The 18,369-nt window shown below is 47.4% G+C and overlaps 1 protein-coding gene across 2 annotated transcripts in view; it reads left to right on the top strand.

Moving 5' to 3' along the window:
- The first annotated feature begins 375 nt into the window (after positions 1-375).
- LOC142582420 (kin of IRRE-like protein 2) overlaps positions 376-18,369 on the top strand; it is a 394,020-nt gene continuing 376,026 nt past the window's right edge. Inside the window, exon 1 of one of the 2 annotated variants that reach the window (XM_075692120.1) lies at positions 376-1,316. In XM_075692120.1, the coding sequence (XP_075548235.1) occupies positions 1,241-1,316 (76 nt within the window). In that variant the 5' untranslated portion in view covers positions 376-1,240. The remainder of the gene's footprint in view (positions 1,317-18,369) is intronic. The other variant, XM_075692121.1, reaches the window with a different exon arrangement.

Here is an 18,369-nt window from a genome sequence, read left to right as displayed (position 1 = left end):
TTGAAATGCATGCGGAAAAATTTAACATACGCCACTTGTTCCTGACCGGTAACTTGTACAGGCTTGATCATCCGATGGATTTATTTATATTATCATCTGATGGATTAACTTATAAATCAAATAACGTTCTGCTCCTCATATGAACAGCACAAGTAAAAGCTTTATCTGTAACAATATTTTTTGTCCTGTACCTTTCTGAAGGATGCGAAACGGTCCCTTACCCAGTCTACCTGAAGATAGTTCGCGTTGCTGCCACTCCGGAGTCTCAGAGCGCCGTCGTCGCCCCTCGCGCTCTTGCGCGCTAAAGAGCACGCGGCTTCCTCACCCGCGCTCTTCGCGCCTGTTGACGGCGCCGAGGCGGCGGAACGTGAGCGAGGAGGAAAGGCGCGCGATCTCTTCCCTCGGAGCCGCCACTAGCCAGGCCGCGTGGCCCGCTGCGCCGCCCGACTCCCGAGCGCGCCAGCGAAAAAACCAGTCCATCGCCGGCAACGGTCGCCGCAGCTTCGCTCCTTCGGCTGCCGCTCGCCAGTTCACCGCTCCTGGTGGGGGAGCCGCGTGTGCGCGCGTTTTGAATCCTGTCGTGCATGCTGCGACGCCTTGACCCGTGCGCTCGACCGAAGACGCTCGCTCACCACTTCGACGCCTGCGTGCTGCATCGCGGTCGTCGGCTGAAGACGGCGTCTCCAGGAGTCAGGAGGCGTGACTTGTCGCGCGCTTGTGCGTCCACGCGCTGCGCCCACCTCTACCCGTATCGCGACGGGTCACTTGCTGCGTGAATGACCAGGTCCGAGGTCTGACCGACCAAAGTGGCGGTGATGGTAGCGTGTTACTGTTACTCGTAGAAAGTTTCCCTTTCGCCGCGGATTGTATCTGTGGAGTGTTGCGTTTCTTTCGAGATCAAGAAAAACTCGAGCGGAGTGATAGTCAGCTGACGTTTTGGTTAACGTCGACTTGCGGTGCAAAGAAACACGCCACTGTCAGTGCGCTGCCATTCTCCGCCGGCCCCAGCACGTCTGCTGCCTGTGATTTCACTTGACGGGTTCGATCACCGAGTGACCGCGAAGTGCGCGGTGTTTTTTTCGAAAGTGGCGGAAGAAGAGACGACGAAGTCATCATCTGCGGAGACCCGCGCGGGGAAATAAGTGCTCTTGGCTGGCTTGTGTGCTTTTCTTTTCTCCGCATTTTCTTGTTTGTGTCCCCTTTGTCTTTGGTTGTGCGTTTCACCCGGAGGCCGCCAAACATGAGTGTTGTTCAACCCCAGCGTGCTGCGGGCCTGTGGATACCGTTCGCCCTCGTCGCCGCCAGCACCGTCATAGGTAAGTAGGTCGCAGGCACCGGCGCAGCGTGACGCCTGTATGGCACACCGCTTTCATCTCTCTTTCTAGCTCATTTTTAAATGCTTTTCTTCCCCGCGAAAGGACTCAGTCGGGAAACGCTTTCATGGTCGGTCTTCTTTGAACAGCGGGAGGCTAGGGGCGTACTGGACAGAAAAAAAAAAAAGCTTGCCCGTTTTTAGCCATATTCACACTGTCTCCAACGTCGTCACGCGTCAATGCTGCCAGAGGGGCCTTGAACCACTGTGCAGCTTTTTCGGACGCTGTACACAAACAGGAAACAGTAAGTTACTATCAGTATACCTGTGCTGACAGCTTCGAAGATGTGAAGTATGTTATGCGTGCACCTAGAAACTGATCACTAGTGATGACGCAGTCGTATGTGTTATTGCGTCTACGACGACGTCGACAGTATTGGTCCACTGCGCCGGTTTTCTTCGTTACCTATAAGTTCTGCGACAAATTTCAGCAACGCTACTGCGTTAACTTTCGCTGCTGCTCTTGGCCCCTGTCTGTCGGTGATTCGTTGTAACAAACACAAAACGTCATCAAGCGAAAACGTGTAGCCTTTTTCAAATGTGTGTCAGACGTATGAAAGAGCTAAGAGGGAGTATTTTAGTAAAGAAAGTGTCATACTTCTTCGCTTTTGTCTTCACTTATGTTAAAGACTGTATTCCTGCGCGCTCTAATATGCCCAAAACCACACAACCTTGACAGCGCGAAAGGCCCCCAAGGGAATGCGTCAGTCCGCGCTTGTGAGCACATCTAGCTGCACGACGCTAACTAAATCCGTGTTCGAATATTACTTTGTCGTGCACAGCCCAAGTTCTAAAGGCATTACTTAAACCGAGCGGCTAAAAACAAGCATACGCCGAGAACCGTGGCGATCCATGTCAGTGCGTCCACAAAAACTACAGATTTCACCGCCGTGTTTGTGACAGCGAGTTAACATCATTGGATTAGAATAGCGATTCGGGCAAGTTGGTGTAAGTTCATGACGGTGATTGCAGCAAAAAGCACCGAAATGCGGAATGACACGTGTGAGGTTAGCGGAAAGAACAAATGCAGCGCTTGGGTTTCTTTTTCTTTCCGCTAAGCTCGGATTTGTCTTTCGTACTATGGTGTTTTGCGCTGCAATCATGCCATGGATAAAGTGAACACTAAGGGTTAGATCAGTCGGCCCTGACTATTACGCTTTACCACTCTTGACAGAGAAAAAGAAAGAAAATGAAGTCTTTCAGTGCAGGATTGAAGGAATGCATAATGCAATAATAACCAGATGAAATTTGTGCGATGCTGGCGATGGCAGGGAAAACATGTTATGCATGCCCACGGCTCACTTTCAGCCTTAGTTGCAGATACAGCAGCGTATGATCATTATAAGCAAAACGCAATCTGTGAGAGCGGCGGCGTTCACCACTAGTACGAGTATTGCATACGAACACTGAACTTACGCTTCGTTTTAATGAGCTCCTTGATGAAAAACTGTGTGCACCGTGTTAAAGCAGCAAATTCCGACAAGCAAGTGCATTTAAAGTGAAGTCGGGATATTTTTCGGCCTTCTGCCGGAGTCTGACCTGGAGGATATCATCCACAAACACGTTCTTTGAAACACGTGTAACAACCGCAGAGCTCATTTTCTGTGATCTTAAGTGCTCATTCTCTTTCCGTATTACTGTGCAACCTCGAAATCAGTTCTTGCCCAACACTAACGGCAAATGGTGAATGCTGACTATCGCTGTATCTGTACCTGTTATGAGAATAGCTATAAATTGACGAGCTGACACAAAACTGACAATTGAGTGCGAACGCACCGGAGCGTTTTGTCCTGGCCATTGTCAGTGCGTCACATCAGCAGTTTCTTACTTTTTAACTTAAACAAAATATAATTTTTGTATATGAGCGAAATAGAGCAGCGGATGGTGTACTGCTTCCAGCCTCTGCAGTGACACCTTGGTTAAGCCTACCTAAGTGAGCGGATCACGGCCAGTGCACAAAGTTGTCTCGTACGATTTGACAGCGGCAGTAGCATAAAAAAAAAATCAGACAAGTGGCTCATGTTGCAACTAAGAGTTAGAAATAGAACGCAGAGAAAAGGGTTCAACATGAGAAACGAGCCTATACTATAAGAAAAACACGGCTGTTTCATTTTGTGTACTTAAAATTAAATAATGGGAAGTTGAGTGCCAAAACCACGATGTTATATGCAGGCCGTATTGGAGGACTCCGTTATTATTATAACCGTATGAGAGTCTTTAACGTACACCCGATGCACGGTACATGAGCGTTTGTGCGTGTCGCCTGCAGCGGAATGCTGCCGCCGAGGCCAGTACCAAATCCCTCGACCTCTTGCTGAGCAGCGTACGGCGGCATAGTCAGTGAGCTGCCACGACGGGCTCTTTTCTACTTCTTTTTTTTGTGTATGTGTATGCGTATTTTGCTTTATTTTCTCCACAGAGGGCATCAGCCGCCACCACATGCAGAGTACTGTAAAATAGCCTGGTAGAGTCGTGCTTAAATTCTCCATGAAGCGCGAAGTCTTATTGTCAAGTCGAGAAAGCACGCACACGTCACCACGAAGCCCTGTGCAAGTCATCGTTCTGGGGGCCGAAGTCGAAGAGTCTGCTCTTACGCAATGTTTTTGGCGTGGACTCCGTGCCGTCAAAGGGCTCATGCTTCCCGTACGGCGGAAGGAAGCCATTAGTGAAATGAAGTAAAAAGAATAGCAAGACCACCAAAAGATTCGAGAGAACAGTAACCGTTACACTTTCTTTTTATTTACTTTATATTCTCTGCTACTCCTGAAACTCAATTCGTGCGGCCTCGTGGAAGTAAAAAACCGATTTGAGGACTTAAAATTGTAATGACCCCGCAACCGTGCAGACACGTACAACTTTTGTCACGAGTGGCGAGCACGGATGTCGGAGAAGCAGCAGCTTAAATGCGCTTCCGAAAAGCGCTACTTGCGAAGTCACGTACGGACAATCTGTCGAAAAGCTGGCGTGGGTTGGACCTTTTTCGGCAGTGAACGGACGATTTCTAAACTGAAAATAGGCACAAAGAAGTCGAATCATTGCTATGTGAGAAGGAGCGGCCGTCACACATTTAGGGTGATTAAATGTTTATTTTCCCACCATTACAACTTTTCGCTTATGAATAAAAAAGCCTTTGCGTGTATAAGTGGGGTCACGCAGTGCTTTGTCTCATCTCAGGGGCGTAAGCTTAAGATCAGATTACAGTAAAGTATGTGTCCCCGACCTTTATCGGCTTCTACAAAAAAAATCAAGCTTCCCCTTTGGCACTAACTTCTTTGTCGGTATTCGTCCACTTGTAGGTTCCCTATGCACCCGCTTTCAAGTACAAAAAACTCCCATCTTAATTGTCAATTCAGTCAACAGAATCATTGTGGCCTTCGAACTTGCTAGGGTATTTAGCGCTGTATTTACTGCTTCGTTCTGCGAATTTTAAGACGACCCAATGTTGAGCAGTCGTCGCACTTTCAGTTACCCCAACGGCTTGAAGTTGTGCAGAGATGCATGTTAAGCATACTGTATTTCCCTGTAGCTTCCAGATGGTGACGAAACCCCACGAATTAGTTTTCGTCTTGCTACGGAGGTCGTAAAGCCGTGAGGTACAATTTCGGCGCCTAAAATATATCCAAGCTGGGGAAATTAAACGCGAGAGCCTGTTAAAGGCAGAAGCTTCTCAGTGGCCTTGTCACCACGCCGTTCGGGAAGGCCCCGCCATATCCTCGGGCGTGAACGCGTCGCACAAGATAGCTTTCCTGAGACGAAGATGTCCCTGATTCGTTCGCTGTTTCCTTCTATTTTATGTTTACACATGGTTAAACGGCAAATAGCAGTTGTTTCATGTCACGTCCGCCAGACAAGTCTCGAGTCAGTTCGGCCGTTTTAACAAAAGACCACAATGACCACGTGACCTGGGGCTTCCGAGGGCGCGTGCATTACGCTCTGAAACCGCATTTTTTCTCTACACTTGAAGGTATTCTGCGAAATCTCGTCATTGTTTAAGGAGATTTTTTTGTTCATGTTTGCTTTTGCGTCCACCTCGTGTATGGCAACCGAGTTGCGATCAGGTGCAGCATACAAAGTGACCCTGATGAGCTCGGAGAGGGCGTCTCCTCCTTTCAAGGTTGCGCTATGCGCGGCTTTTATCGGATAGAAGTCTCGTCCGGGGGACATTCGCCGCAGCCTTTTGTAAGCAAGGCTGAAACTTCGTTTCACGATGCCGGGTTTTCCTCTTCTGCGAGTGAAACCGAAAACACCTATGTCGTGTCGGCCTTAAGTTTTATTATTGAACCCGAGGGGAAAATCATTGACGCAGAGGGGTGTTTATATGCTTTTCTGGGAATGCCCAGACAGCTATACACGGCTGTATTGCTAGCCACGCATGTCACGTTTTGTTCGCCTAAAATAGCTACTACACTTGGCCGCAAGCACCCCTGGATGGTTGGTTTCACACAATCACCATATCTTGTATCTGCAGACAGACCAAGCCCTTTCAAAATTCCGTTCTTCTCGCTCGTGCCTTCGACTCCAGCGTGTTAGTATAAATGTCTGCCGTCGTTCCTGATTCCCCCAGCCTCTGTTATTCTCTGCGCAAAAACCGTTTCTGTATAGCAGAAAATCATTGCCCCTTACGTAGATTATTTGTACCGGCGTTGCGGTGGGACTAGTTGGTGCTTATGCATGCACGAGGCCATTTCACCTCGGAGGCGTGTTCGTTCTCTACCGTTCTTTTCATTACTCTTTTGTAGAGAGAATAATAAGATAAAGACAATAGCCGAACACGGAGTAGCAATCTGAAAGTACGGCGCTGATTGAAGAAGCGATCAGCGCTGGTCCTAATTAGACAAAGCTGATATGTTAATTATATGCCGTTCTTTTGTTTCCTGTAAAATAGATCAATCTGGTTGACAGAAATTGGCAACCTTGAGAGAATACGTTTAGCTGCGCCTACGTGAAGTCAATTGACGGATCATTCCAGCGTGTCGCGAAAGCTATTTCTTGCCTCGCGCCACGCCTGTTGCCAATCGTCGACGCTATTCCGCGTTGTTTACGCGTCAGCCCTCGCACACTATCGCACACCGTCGTCCGCTGACTCACAGCGGACGCTGAGTCGCTCCGTTGCCAGTGCTTGCCGGAACCGGCGGGAGTATTGAGTGGCGACTCAGAGACGATCCAACACTCGCTCACTCGCGTGGCAAGTGCGCACGTTCAAAGCTACAGTCCTAGAAGAAAAGTCGATTGGGTCGTACGAGCGACGTCACGCAAGGCACGGTTGGAATGCGAAAACCTGTACTCGCGTACCGCGTGCATACATGCATGCCTTCGCACTCACTTTGCGTGTTGCAATCACGGGCTCTCCGCAAGCAGCGTTAGTTTTCAATATATGTACTCGTTTATTTTCTTTTTCTCCGTCATTTGCTTCCTTGTTTGGCAGCTGCTGTTCAAGCTCTCTCGCGCTTGCTCGTCCTGAGTCACGAACGAGTGGGCGTGGGCGTCAAACCGTGTCTTTTTTTCCGGCGTGCGTTTCTCTTCGACCTTTGAGTCACTGTAGCGCGCGTAGCATTCGGGGAAATCCGGTGACCGCGACCGTTACGAACAGGTGTCCCAAGCGAGATACCGAACGCACCTTTGCAGCCGACGCATTCGTTAGCGAGAGCTCGACAGAACTTGGTTTAAAAGCCTGACGCGCTAGAAACTTGGCGATTTGTAGCGCAGAGGTGATAGTCATCTTGATTTTTTTTTCAACTTACCTCGAAGTACTTATCGGAGACGTGCTTGCGGGCGCGACTCAGCGTGTGGATATGTGTTTTTAATTCACCGCTCGTCATACGATGGTTATTGTGGCAGATATCGGTGGGTAGATAAAGGACACGGGCGCTCGCGCTTCTTGTTCATCACATTTGCCATCGCTTCGCGCTTACGCACCCTTGCAACGAAGGTGTCGTCGAACTTACAAACTCCGATAAAACTCCCTTGTCGCAATAATTTTTTCAGTACGTAATTAATTTTAAGCAATGCGTCATCGTTACTTGGCCTACAGAAGCTTTTGCGAAAAACTTTGTTTTTGTTTTAACTCGTATTCAGTCTCTGGTTTCGTATATAGACCTGGTGTTTTGCCTTGTAAGAGCGAATACGAACCCGTAAATTTACATCGCTACGCCTTCTTTCTTAGAATCGCACTAGGAGGACTGTGACGAATTTTTCAAAAGTACCACAAAAGCTATTATGAGCCTGCCGCGAGAAGCCTTTGTCAGCTCTGTTTGAAATATTCTTTCCTTGATTACTATAGGTAACTTGTGGCCCGTTTTATTGTGCCATAATATTAATGCCATTATAAAAGCCTCATTGTTAATTATCTTTTGTTGTGTTATTGGTATATTGAGCTTATACACCGGAAACACGTATTGGTGGGAGGGAACGCGCAGCTGTCGCCGTCGGTTTCATTTATTTCGTAGGTTCTTCTTACAAGCACCTAACACGAACCTTTGTGGAGCAGATATCGTTTTCCTAAGTACATTTTACTTCCTCAGGTCTATGAACTAGCGGGTCGCTCACATCATCTGTCAGTGCGCTCGTCATGGTAGTGCGCACTGACGTTTGTGATCAGGAATTCTCAATGCGCATAGGTCAGAGGAACGACGACGACGTCATCCATGTTAATCTATATCCCGCTCTATCTTGACAGCAATATGGAACATACGTGAAACGAAGCCGCTCGCAGAGCAAACATGGTATACTTCACTGGCTTATCTCGAGGGCTCTTCTTACGCTCGCAAGTTCGCCTTGATCGATACAACACACAAATGTCTGTCCTCCTATTTTTTTTTAGTTTGATCTTACTTGTATATTGCTCTCCAATAGCTGAGTCATTAAAGCTTCTCATCAGTTATTTGGAGATAGCCTGAATTTCGACAACAAAATTTAATATACAGTTGTAGCCAATAAACAGAAATAAATGGGTGCATTCGTTTATTCGTCACGTGCCACCACCTTTAGCATTTAATCCCTGTGTCTGTGAAGGGAGCTGCCGCCTTGTATAAGCCCTGCTTTGTCGCTCCTTCTTTTACGATTAGTACGAGTCCACCCTTTGTCTTTTAATGTTTGAAAGTGATATGCTGCTGTAATAAGTTGAGTTCAAGCCAACACGGCATTATTACTTCGTGGCACCATTGGTAACATAAGGTTTCATAACTCAATCAATCAATCAATTAGTCAATCAGATAAGTTGCAACGTGACCATATGATTCAGACCCCCCCGTTTTAATGGCCGAAAAATCAACTTTTTGGCTACTGTCCCGCTAAATGCGTTCGCTCTTACCACCTAGACGTTCGTGCACGGCAGCACTCCTGCGATGTTCGAATAAATGGTGGAGCTTGCAATAAATGTCCACAGGAGCCGGATTTTTTCACACTCGAGCGAGTTTTGCGGCACGTCAGCCTAGCCTTAAAGGTCACAGCGCATGGTTTGGACAATGTGCTTAGCCTTCCCATATACGATAGTCTGCAAACAACAATCGTTGCCTAGGCACTTTGCCCACCGTTCATGTCCGCAACTTCCGCCATTCGCCTTGAAAATAGGCGGGTACATCAAGCTTTCGCGCGTGGGCCTTAGGCCAATACGCTCTGCAGCGATAGTGTATCGAAGTGTCCTGAGGTTGTACTTTTGGCTATACGCGCCTACGGCCAAATCGCTACACTAAACCTAAGGCAGGCAACAGAATATTGCTAGTTATTCATGCGACTCGTGTGAAGTAGTATAACACATGGCGTGCGTTACGTAGCACACACTGTTATTACTTTGCAAGCAGGGCTGTCGAACTCGTTTTATGTCATAGAATAACATGCGACTTGCTTCACCTTGAACAGCGCCTTGGCACGTCTAGCATCTCTTTGTTCCTTACGCACATGCACGCACATATTGTTCATTCTGGATAAATTAGTTATGCACTATCCAAGTGTGCACATTCGTTACTACGACCTGCGTTTTTCCACAATCTAGCGCTTGTGCATCGTATGCCTCAGTACTCAATGACATTGTAGAGAGAGAGCGAAGGGAGGAAGGAAAGGCAGGGAGGTTAACCAGACTGAACCCAGTTTGCTACCCTACACGTGGGCGTTCAGAGAATCACTAAGATGGCAGCGTGTTAAATATATTAGGAAAAAGAAGTGTTGCCTACAGTTCTTTAACCTTATAAAGCTGTACCACAAGATTACTTGCTTTCCTTCCTGAAGAAACATATATATATTTAAAAAAAAAGAAACTTGGGCAGGCAATGACCAGCTAAGCATTTAGAAAGGTCTGCAGTAAATAACAAAACATTCCGAACCATGTTTCAACCTTTTGAAGGGTATAGGAATGGGGAATACGGCCTGTCGTAAGCAGAAACTTTTTAGACGCTGCAACAGAGCAGCTGAAAATACGTCGGAAATCTTTTCAATGTGGCCACAGCTAAAGTTCTGTATGCTACAATAGAAAATTCCTCCGAGTTAAAAGCTTGCTTCGCGGCGTGTCTGATGCGCTAGTATGGATTACATTATGCAAATGAAGCTAGCAACTACGTATTTTCTTTTTCTGAGCACGTGTAGGCCTCATGATCAGCTCACAACACATGCGTGTTTGCCTACAGCGGCAGGTCGCGCCTCTGTAGCGAGGGTAATTCCTTCAGCGGTCATTGAAATAACTTGCTCAGCCGGTGTTATTGGCATTCACGAGCTGCTCTCGCGGCGCGCGTGCTTGAAGACGTGCGCGCCATAGAGTTGCCTGCATAAATTACCAGAGATAGCCTAACTCTTGGTGCTGCGCTTGATCACCAACCCTTGGAAGGATTGTTACTGCACTGATATTTCTATACATAGCTCTGGCTTTATTTATTACGCCTTATTTTTCTAAATTTCCGGACCTTTCATAGTTTAGTAAACAAAGTTAGGCGATTATAATCTGGGCAGATACAGATTCTAATCACTTAGTTGTGTTTAGAAAATTATGAATGTTCTGTAATTTAGCGATTGCAAGTTGTTGCATTTGTATTTTGACCGCAATGGTCGATTCGCAAGGTTGCGAATTAGTTTGAAGTCAGAAAAACGAAGTTCAGAAAAATCTACGAGCGCTGGTCATCATTCGCGTGCTGGCTGAACCTGCATGAATGCAGCTCCCGTAGACACCAGTCCAGTTACATCCAATTAGTTTTTTAATTCAATTTACGGTTTGCTTTCTCAACAACGCTAATTTTTCACGGCGTTCTTTCGAATAGACAGTGAAGCCTATATATTGACACGTATACTTCTTTATCTTTATCGGGCGACCACATCTCACCGCCTAACAAATGTTATCGCACAGCGCAGGACGCGCCTGCATGTAAAAGAAGTTTCTAATGTTATCGATGGTTCCGTCCACTGTCTTTCACCTCAACTTGTGCGCGACGCGAACAGTGTAGAATTCTGTGGAAGACACGCGGGTCCCAGCGGTTACTCTGGAACATTCGACGACTGATCTATAAAAGCCGACGGGCTTGACCCGCTGATCAGATTTTCGACGATCGCCGACCGTGTTCGCCGCTATTGTTGTGCTATTAGTGTAGCCTGTTTTTTTGGGTACATGTTCGCCTAATAAAAGTTAGTTTTGTCTTTCACAGTATTTCTACTGTGAGCTTTTAACCAAGGAATAAACATTTTTATCGGCTACCACTTAATATGTATGCACATAAAAATATTGCAAGGGATGTCGTTTCAGGGTTTTGAGTAATAGGTTAATTATTAATCAAGCCCAGAGAAAGAGAGAGAGGGGGGAGAGAGGGAGAGAGGAAATGCATGGAAGTTAACCAGAGGCGAGTTCCTGTTTTGGCAGCCTGCACTGGGGTGGGGGATATGTGGGGTTGTAAAGACGACAAAGAACGAGAGGAGAAAAGAAGTAACAAGAAAGAAAAGGAAAAAGAAGAAAACAGGGAAGAAAAAAGGCGTTCGAATCACAGGAGTTCAAACAGGCCGGTAGATCTCAAGAAGCGCAGTAGCGCTTGCACGGGATTCTGATGCGATGTCAAGTCGCGTCGATGTTTCAGAATTCTTTCTTCCGACAGAGGCTGGTCGTCCAACTGGTTCAGCACGACGGAAAGCGATTGTCTCTGCGCACTGTAGTGCGGGCACTGGCAAAGAACATGACGAATCGTTCCCGTGTCGCTACAATCGCCTCGTGATGTGGTGTCGGCCATTCCTATGTGAAACGCGTAGCCATTGGTAAATGGGACGCCCAAACATAGCCTACGCAAAAGGGTCGCGTCTCTTCAGGGAAGTCTTGGTGAAAGTCCGAGGTTTAAGGTTGGATCCAGGGTGTATAAACGAGGGTGCATAAAATGTGGTTTATTCCACTCTGATGTAGTTCATTGGCATGCAGGAGGGCGCAGCATCTCTGCAGCATTTGATCGATATGCGGTTGCCTTCTCCATGAGCTGAACGAGCAGCTTGATCGGCATGTTCATTACCGATGATACCGCGATGACTTGGTAACCAGTGAAAAATTATTTCATGGCCTTTCTCAATCAGGTGCTGTATGGCCTCTGTGATTTCGAATACGAGCAGTTCATGCGGACCGCGACTTAAGGCTGATAATAAACAATGTAGTGTCATCTTCGAGTCGCAAAAATCGACCATTGTGTGTTGGTTCGCCATTAATAAAGTGTAGCGCGACTCGAAACGCTGTGATTTCTGCTGCCGTCGACTTTGTCAAGTGAGATATTTTCAACTTGATAGTGCTGGCTTTTGCTGGAAAGATGGCAGCTGCGAAAGAGTTCTTCGGCAGGACGGAGCAGTCAGCGTATATTTGGTTCCAACATCTATAATTCTCATTTAATAGAAGTAAGGCAAGCTGTTTATGACATATCTGCTTTTTTTCCGGACGCCAGGTATTGTCAGGTTGATCTTTGGTTGAATGAGACACCAAGGAGGAGCGAAGATGTCGCTACAGCTGTGAAGCAATATGGTATAGCGTCACGATCTGCAGATACCGGTCGGCAGAACAAGGCAAGTGATCTCTCACAGGCAGAGAGGCTAAACGGTGGCAAGGAGTGCGGGCAAGGTGCGTTACGTGCACTGTTAGTGCTTCACCTGTGATGTGGGTCTTAATGAGGTGATCTCTGGCGATTGCAATAGTTGCCGCCGTCGACGCACTTCAAGGAAGACCTGAACAAATTCTGAGTGCCTCAGCCTGAACGCTTTGAGTAGTATGTGGGCTTGCTTTACTTGCGTTAGTCAATGCTGGCAAGCTGTACCGCAAGAAGCGGGGAAAAAGTACAGCGTAGCGCTTGTGGACATTTCCCAGGTCTTTCCAGAAAAGAACTTCAGAAGGTGCCAGATGCCTGTCAACCACTTCATGTACAATACAGGACGGCTCCATGAGATAGCTCTGTCAATTATGACACTCAGAAGTTTACAAGGCCGTACAAGTGGTATCATCTGCCCATTGAGTAGCACTATAGTACGTCATGGGCATACGCGTAAATACCTCAAGTGCACATTTATCCGATGAAATCTCGAGGCCTTGATTGCGGAGGTAGAGTGTAGCCTGAGTGGCAGATTTTTGGAGCCTTAATTGCGCGTACCTCTAAGCGTATCACTCCGGACGCCCAAACGCATCTGTCGTCCGCGTACATTGGTAATTTAGCTGTTTGAAAGCCGATCTAGGAGACCAATCAGTGTGGGGTTAAACAGCGTAGGACTCAGTACGCCACCCTGGGGGACGCCAAAGTAGGTGTAATGTATAGGAGTGTACCCGTCCTCGATGTTCACAAAGAAAGATCGCATAGAGAGATCGCTATGTATCCATCTAAACATTCCGAACACCGAGGCCTACCTCTTCGAGAGCGGCGTGGATGACTTTACGTGTAACGTTGTCGTACAAGCCTTTGACGTCGAGGAACAAATAAGTTCAGAGACGTTTACATCCTTTTTGGTGCAGAACGTAGGTACCCAGGTCGACGACGTTATCAATTGAGCGGCCATGCCGGAAGCCTGCCATGGCATGTGGATAGACGTTGTGATATTCCAAATACACTCATGGTGTCCGAGAATCATGTTCTCCATCACTTTGACCACACAGCTCGCCAATGCACTTGGCCGATACGATGAAAGCTCCAACGGAGAATTGTCAGGCTTCAGTAGCGGAACTACGCGACTAGCCTTCCAGCTTGTGGGGAATGTGCGACTTAGCCAGGATTCGTTATACATGTCAAGCAGAACACTCTACGCCCGCTCACCCAGATGACACAGAGCTCTGTAAGAAGTTCCGCCCAGTCCTGGTGAAGACGTACGTCTGCGCAAAGCTAGCGCCACCTTGAGTTTACGGATGGAAAATGGTAGATGAAGGGGGAGGGGGGGTCACGTGGTGGCAGGAAGCTGATGGAATATGATAAGTTGTTGTAAGCTGGGATTTTCCCGGACAATCTGGTACAGAAGTCTTCTGCGACATCAATGTCTGGCCACTGTTGGAAGAGGGCCAGAGCCTGGAATGGAGGCCGCTATAGAGGTGGTGTCCTATGCTCTCGTGCCCTCCACCATACGTGCGATAGCGGCTTACGCAGCTCTAGCGATTCACAGAAAGCAGTCCAGCTTAGCTAACCGACGTTGGATCTTCTTTTGTAGGCGTCTGGCAGTCCGTAGGTGGTCTATCGACTTCGTGAGTCGGTATTTGCGTTCGGAACGTCGCTGGATTGCTCAAAATCGCTCTAATCAAGAAAAAAAAAGAGAAAAACTGATTTAGTGTAGCCGTCTTTAGTGCCACTGTAGTCGAGCTAGCTATCAGTCTTATTTTAAATGTTACTCATTCATTCATACACTGATGTCATGGTCATTACAAAGAGTACCGCGAAGGATCCATCCAACGACACAAGGCGATAATAATAATAATCATTTAGAAATTAGACACAGATGGCTACTGAACAAAGATGTTGCCTAAAGCTTGTTTAAGATGTCTTGGCTTTGAGCGGAATGGTAGTTCCATTCATCCAATGATGACGTGTTTTACAGAAAGCATCAAGAGTGTTGGCGTGAGATTACGAGCGACAAAAAAATAACGACAGAGGACGATCGCCAATAATTTTCGACTACCATAATTATTTTACCTTCAATGATCGCTGAATACCATCTACATTGAAATCGCACATCCACTCGGCTTCTACGTGTAAAAAAGAGTTGCTCAGCTGCTTTGATGATAGCGAAATCATTGTCAAACCAGTCACTTGTTTCTCATTTAAGCAGCTCAGTGCCAATGACTTCGTGTCTAGACGTAGTCACAGTCACGACTCTTTTAGACCATAAGGAGATCAAAACAATAACGACAACTGCCGTGTAAGGTAACTGAAACTGCTGATACGACTAAATTTGCTGCTTTTTATAATTTAGCCATGAGCTACAAGCTCCCTCATCTGGGACGCCCAATGGTAATATTCAGAATGATGATAATAGATGCTTAAAATTTGTTTTTGTAGATACACTGGATGTCCCATTTATGGAAACTTCTTTAACTGCCCTTCGCTTCTCTAGTAGCTGTTCATTGCCCCCCCCCCCTTTCTTTTTAATGATTTAGTGTACATGCCACCTGAGCGTATACAGAAACACATCACCGACACCGTCATTACTATAAATTGCTCAGTCTTATGGAAGCTACGGTAAATATCCGGTTATAAACGTGGTGAAAATTCACGTAACACGCTGTTTGTAACTTGGGTCCACCGTTGGCTATGTCATTAAAATTTCCTAGCGTTGCACAAGCTGACATTCCAGCGCTTGATAACGTACTTTTCTGGGTCGTATTTACGTCTGGACCTTTGTCAAATTTCGGCTGCGCTGATATTAGCTGACGGAAGCTCCATTTTCGTTAACTTTATTTAGTTTCCTTAACGGCGCCCACCCTTTTCTTCAATACTGGACATTCAAGGCGCTGCGTCAGTACTCGCAGTACGTGATTTAAAAAAAAAAATATTATTCATTTAATTTCAAATATTTTTACTTAAATGTGACATAACCTAAAGCGACTTACATAGGTGTGGGTGCGAACAGCTTACAACAAAACAGAAAACTTAATTACTTTGAAGAACTGAGCGGAACATGGGTCAGTATACACTGATTTCAGAGAAATTAGCGGTAGGTTGTCTTGCTCAGGTCGTAAGTAAAACAAATAAATGTAGGGAATAATGCATACAAATCATTGCAGGCATTGCAACACAATGTCCGTCTGTCGAACCATTGTCTATATTGCGGATTTTCTTTACGGTAAATTGGCGACGTTGTGTTGCAGGGCCTTCTCTCGCTCAAGGACGGAAAAATACATCACCCTTGTCCACCTATTTGAGCATCACGAGGGAGTCACGGAGTGGTAATCGCGAATCCGCTTCTTAACGGGGCTCAGCGCGTGGTTAGGTTTCGCGCGAAAGTGGAGCTTCCTACTGGTGGGACCACTGGTTTTCATAAAAAGCTATGGTGTCTGCCGATTCCGGCTTTGATGCCAACCGATTTGATGCCATTTCTTTATCGAGTGGCGCACTCGACTGTCGGACACATCGTGCGTTGCCCCTCCTTTAGCAGGGACTGGTTTCCCTTCCGCCAGGCGCGCTGGCTTGGCATCTCCAGAGGTCCTTGCCGTTTGGCCGCAGGGCGTGAACTGTGGCGGCGGCATGCCGCGCCGCCACAACCACCACGCGTCGCTTCGAGGCTGGGAGGGGAGGGGGGGGAGGAGGGATGGAGCGAGGAAGAAAGCGGGCCCTTCACTCGTCTGCTGGTCGCCGGCTCTCACCCCTCTCTTGTGTTTCTGCGTTTCTCTTTTTTGTTTTTGTTTTTTTCTAGTGTAGCGAACCTGCGCCCTAAACGCTTGCTTTCGTAGAGCGTGTACGTCCGTCCCGCGCACTCGTACAATTCTTCGGAGCCCGCCTCACGAGCGCTTCCTCCGCGCACCCAATTTTTGCCCTCTCCGTGGAAGCTCCGTTGCGCTGGCGTGGCCGGCAGTAGATGGCCTTGAACCGAGCTCGCATTGGCAGCCGGCGTTCTGTTTTGTGCCTTGGAAGAGGTTCCTACGCGGAATTTCTTTTGTTACATTACGTTCTGGACTTTTGCTGTATGTATAGGTAATTTCTGTGTTTCTTTGCACCTCTGCGCCGCCGTTAAGTCGGTACGGCGTTGTTTTACTCGCGAATTTAGTTGGTTGCCGTGTTATTATTTTCTTTATTTAACTGCTCAGTAGCCAACAGCGTGGCTAGAAATTATATATGGCAGATCTTAGTACGCTAGTTGTGATTTAGTGTCTATATGGACAGCGGTGTGCCACCTTATTCTTCAGCGCGTAGGATACTACCTAAGGTTATGTGCTTTGTATATTATAGCCATGCACCGATTGGGTGTTAGAGGAAATATTTGGCTTCCTAGTCGCAACTCGATGCGCATAAACTATTCGTTAGTGGCATATCTTTCTCGCGGGTCGCGATCTTTCTTGTGGGTCGCCATTCCCTGTACTTTGGACGCTTCCGGGAATCGAACTTCAGTCCGTTGCGGAACAACATCACGGCCCCTGTAGCTGTTCTACAAAAGTAGGTCTTCCTGGCATCCCGACGCCAACAATTTTCTCGACGACTGCTTGCGAAGAGCGAGCCTCCTGCGGCGCCGAACCGCTCCTGAGAATCCCCTGCCAGTGCCCCTCCGTTTCCAGCTGCTTTCGACACGACGGCGACCCACTCTCGGGCGCAACAGAAACTTGTGGATTCTCCGCACGCCGCACGCTCACTCTCGATGCGGGAGCATCGGTCGGCCTCGCGAGCCGTGTCTTGTTGTTGGATATTACCGCATTTATATCCTTACTTTCTTGCGCCTCTTCCTTCATACCCCCCTCTCCCGAAAGGCCGAAGGCCTCGCCTTCGCGTTCTCCTTTCCTTACACGTTGCGCACACCATGTCCAGCCCACCCTCCTCCTCGGACACCGGTCTTCCTTCCTATATCTATCGGGATCCCTCTTCCATCGGCCCCGCTAATCGGTGTGGGCGTGTGGTTCCGGAGTTGGTGCTCGCACAGCATCTCGTTCTTCTGCTGTTGCTGCTAATGCTTTCGTTTCGTTGCTCGACCCGCGGCAACTTTCATCGTTATTCAGTAGGGCTTGACCGCGCCACCGTTTTTCCACGTTTTCTTATTGCTCGTTACTGTACCCGAGCAGCAGCGGCGTCTCGTCTCAGTTTGCTCGGCTGTTGACTCCCGACGGTTGCCGTTTTTTTGCTTCAGTTTTGTTTCCCGTGCTTTTCGCTTCGTCCCAACCTTTCGCGCAACCTTTTGCTTCGTCCGCGAAAGATCGAGGGGCGGGTGCTCGTCATGAAGCGATGGGTGCACCGGCCTGTCTGTCGTGCCGGCCATGTTGATGCCGCATTCCTTTCCTGGGAAACGAGCGACTCGGGGCCGCCCACTAAAGCTCTTTCTTTATTTACTAAAATTTGCTCTGTTCGTTTTCGGCGCCCAGATTTCATCCTCCAGTTCACCTTATATTGTTTTCCGTAACATCTTTGCGGTGGTGTGCGTGTGTTTCTTCTGACTTCTTGGGCTTATACCCTGCCATGCGGCCAATGGCGGAGTTTTCTTAATTGTATGAACATGCATTTTTTTAGATTATGTTCTAGTTATATAAAAAGTACAAAATTAAGAAGGCGAGTTATGCAGGGCGATGTCTGGTAATTTATATGCGTGCATAAAAAGAAAACACATATTTTGAAGAGAAATACGGCTGTGACTTTCTTTGTCATGCTTTCCTTTCTTTAGAGATACATCTTTTGTAAATATTTCATTTGCTTTCTGTGGCGATCTATCGTCAGATTAGTGCAGTCGTTAAAAGCGAGCGTATACTTGAAAATCTTTTTGGGAAACGTAAGTTGCAATTCTAGGAAAGAATGCTCAATGCAGATAACACCGGGGCATCGCAGTCTTTTGACTTCTCTATTTATGTGAGTCGTTTTTGCCGACTTTAATTCTTGGCTACAAGCTTCGCAATG

This window comes from Dermacentor variabilis, chromosome 5, assembly GCF_050947875.1.
Source record: "Dermacentor variabilis isolate Ectoservices chromosome 5, ASM5094787v1, whole genome shotgun sequence".
Lineage (NCBI taxonomy): Eukaryota > Metazoa > Arthropoda > Arachnida > Ixodida > Ixodidae > Dermacentor > Dermacentor variabilis.
This window is presented reverse-complemented; position numbering and strand designations above follow the sequence as displayed.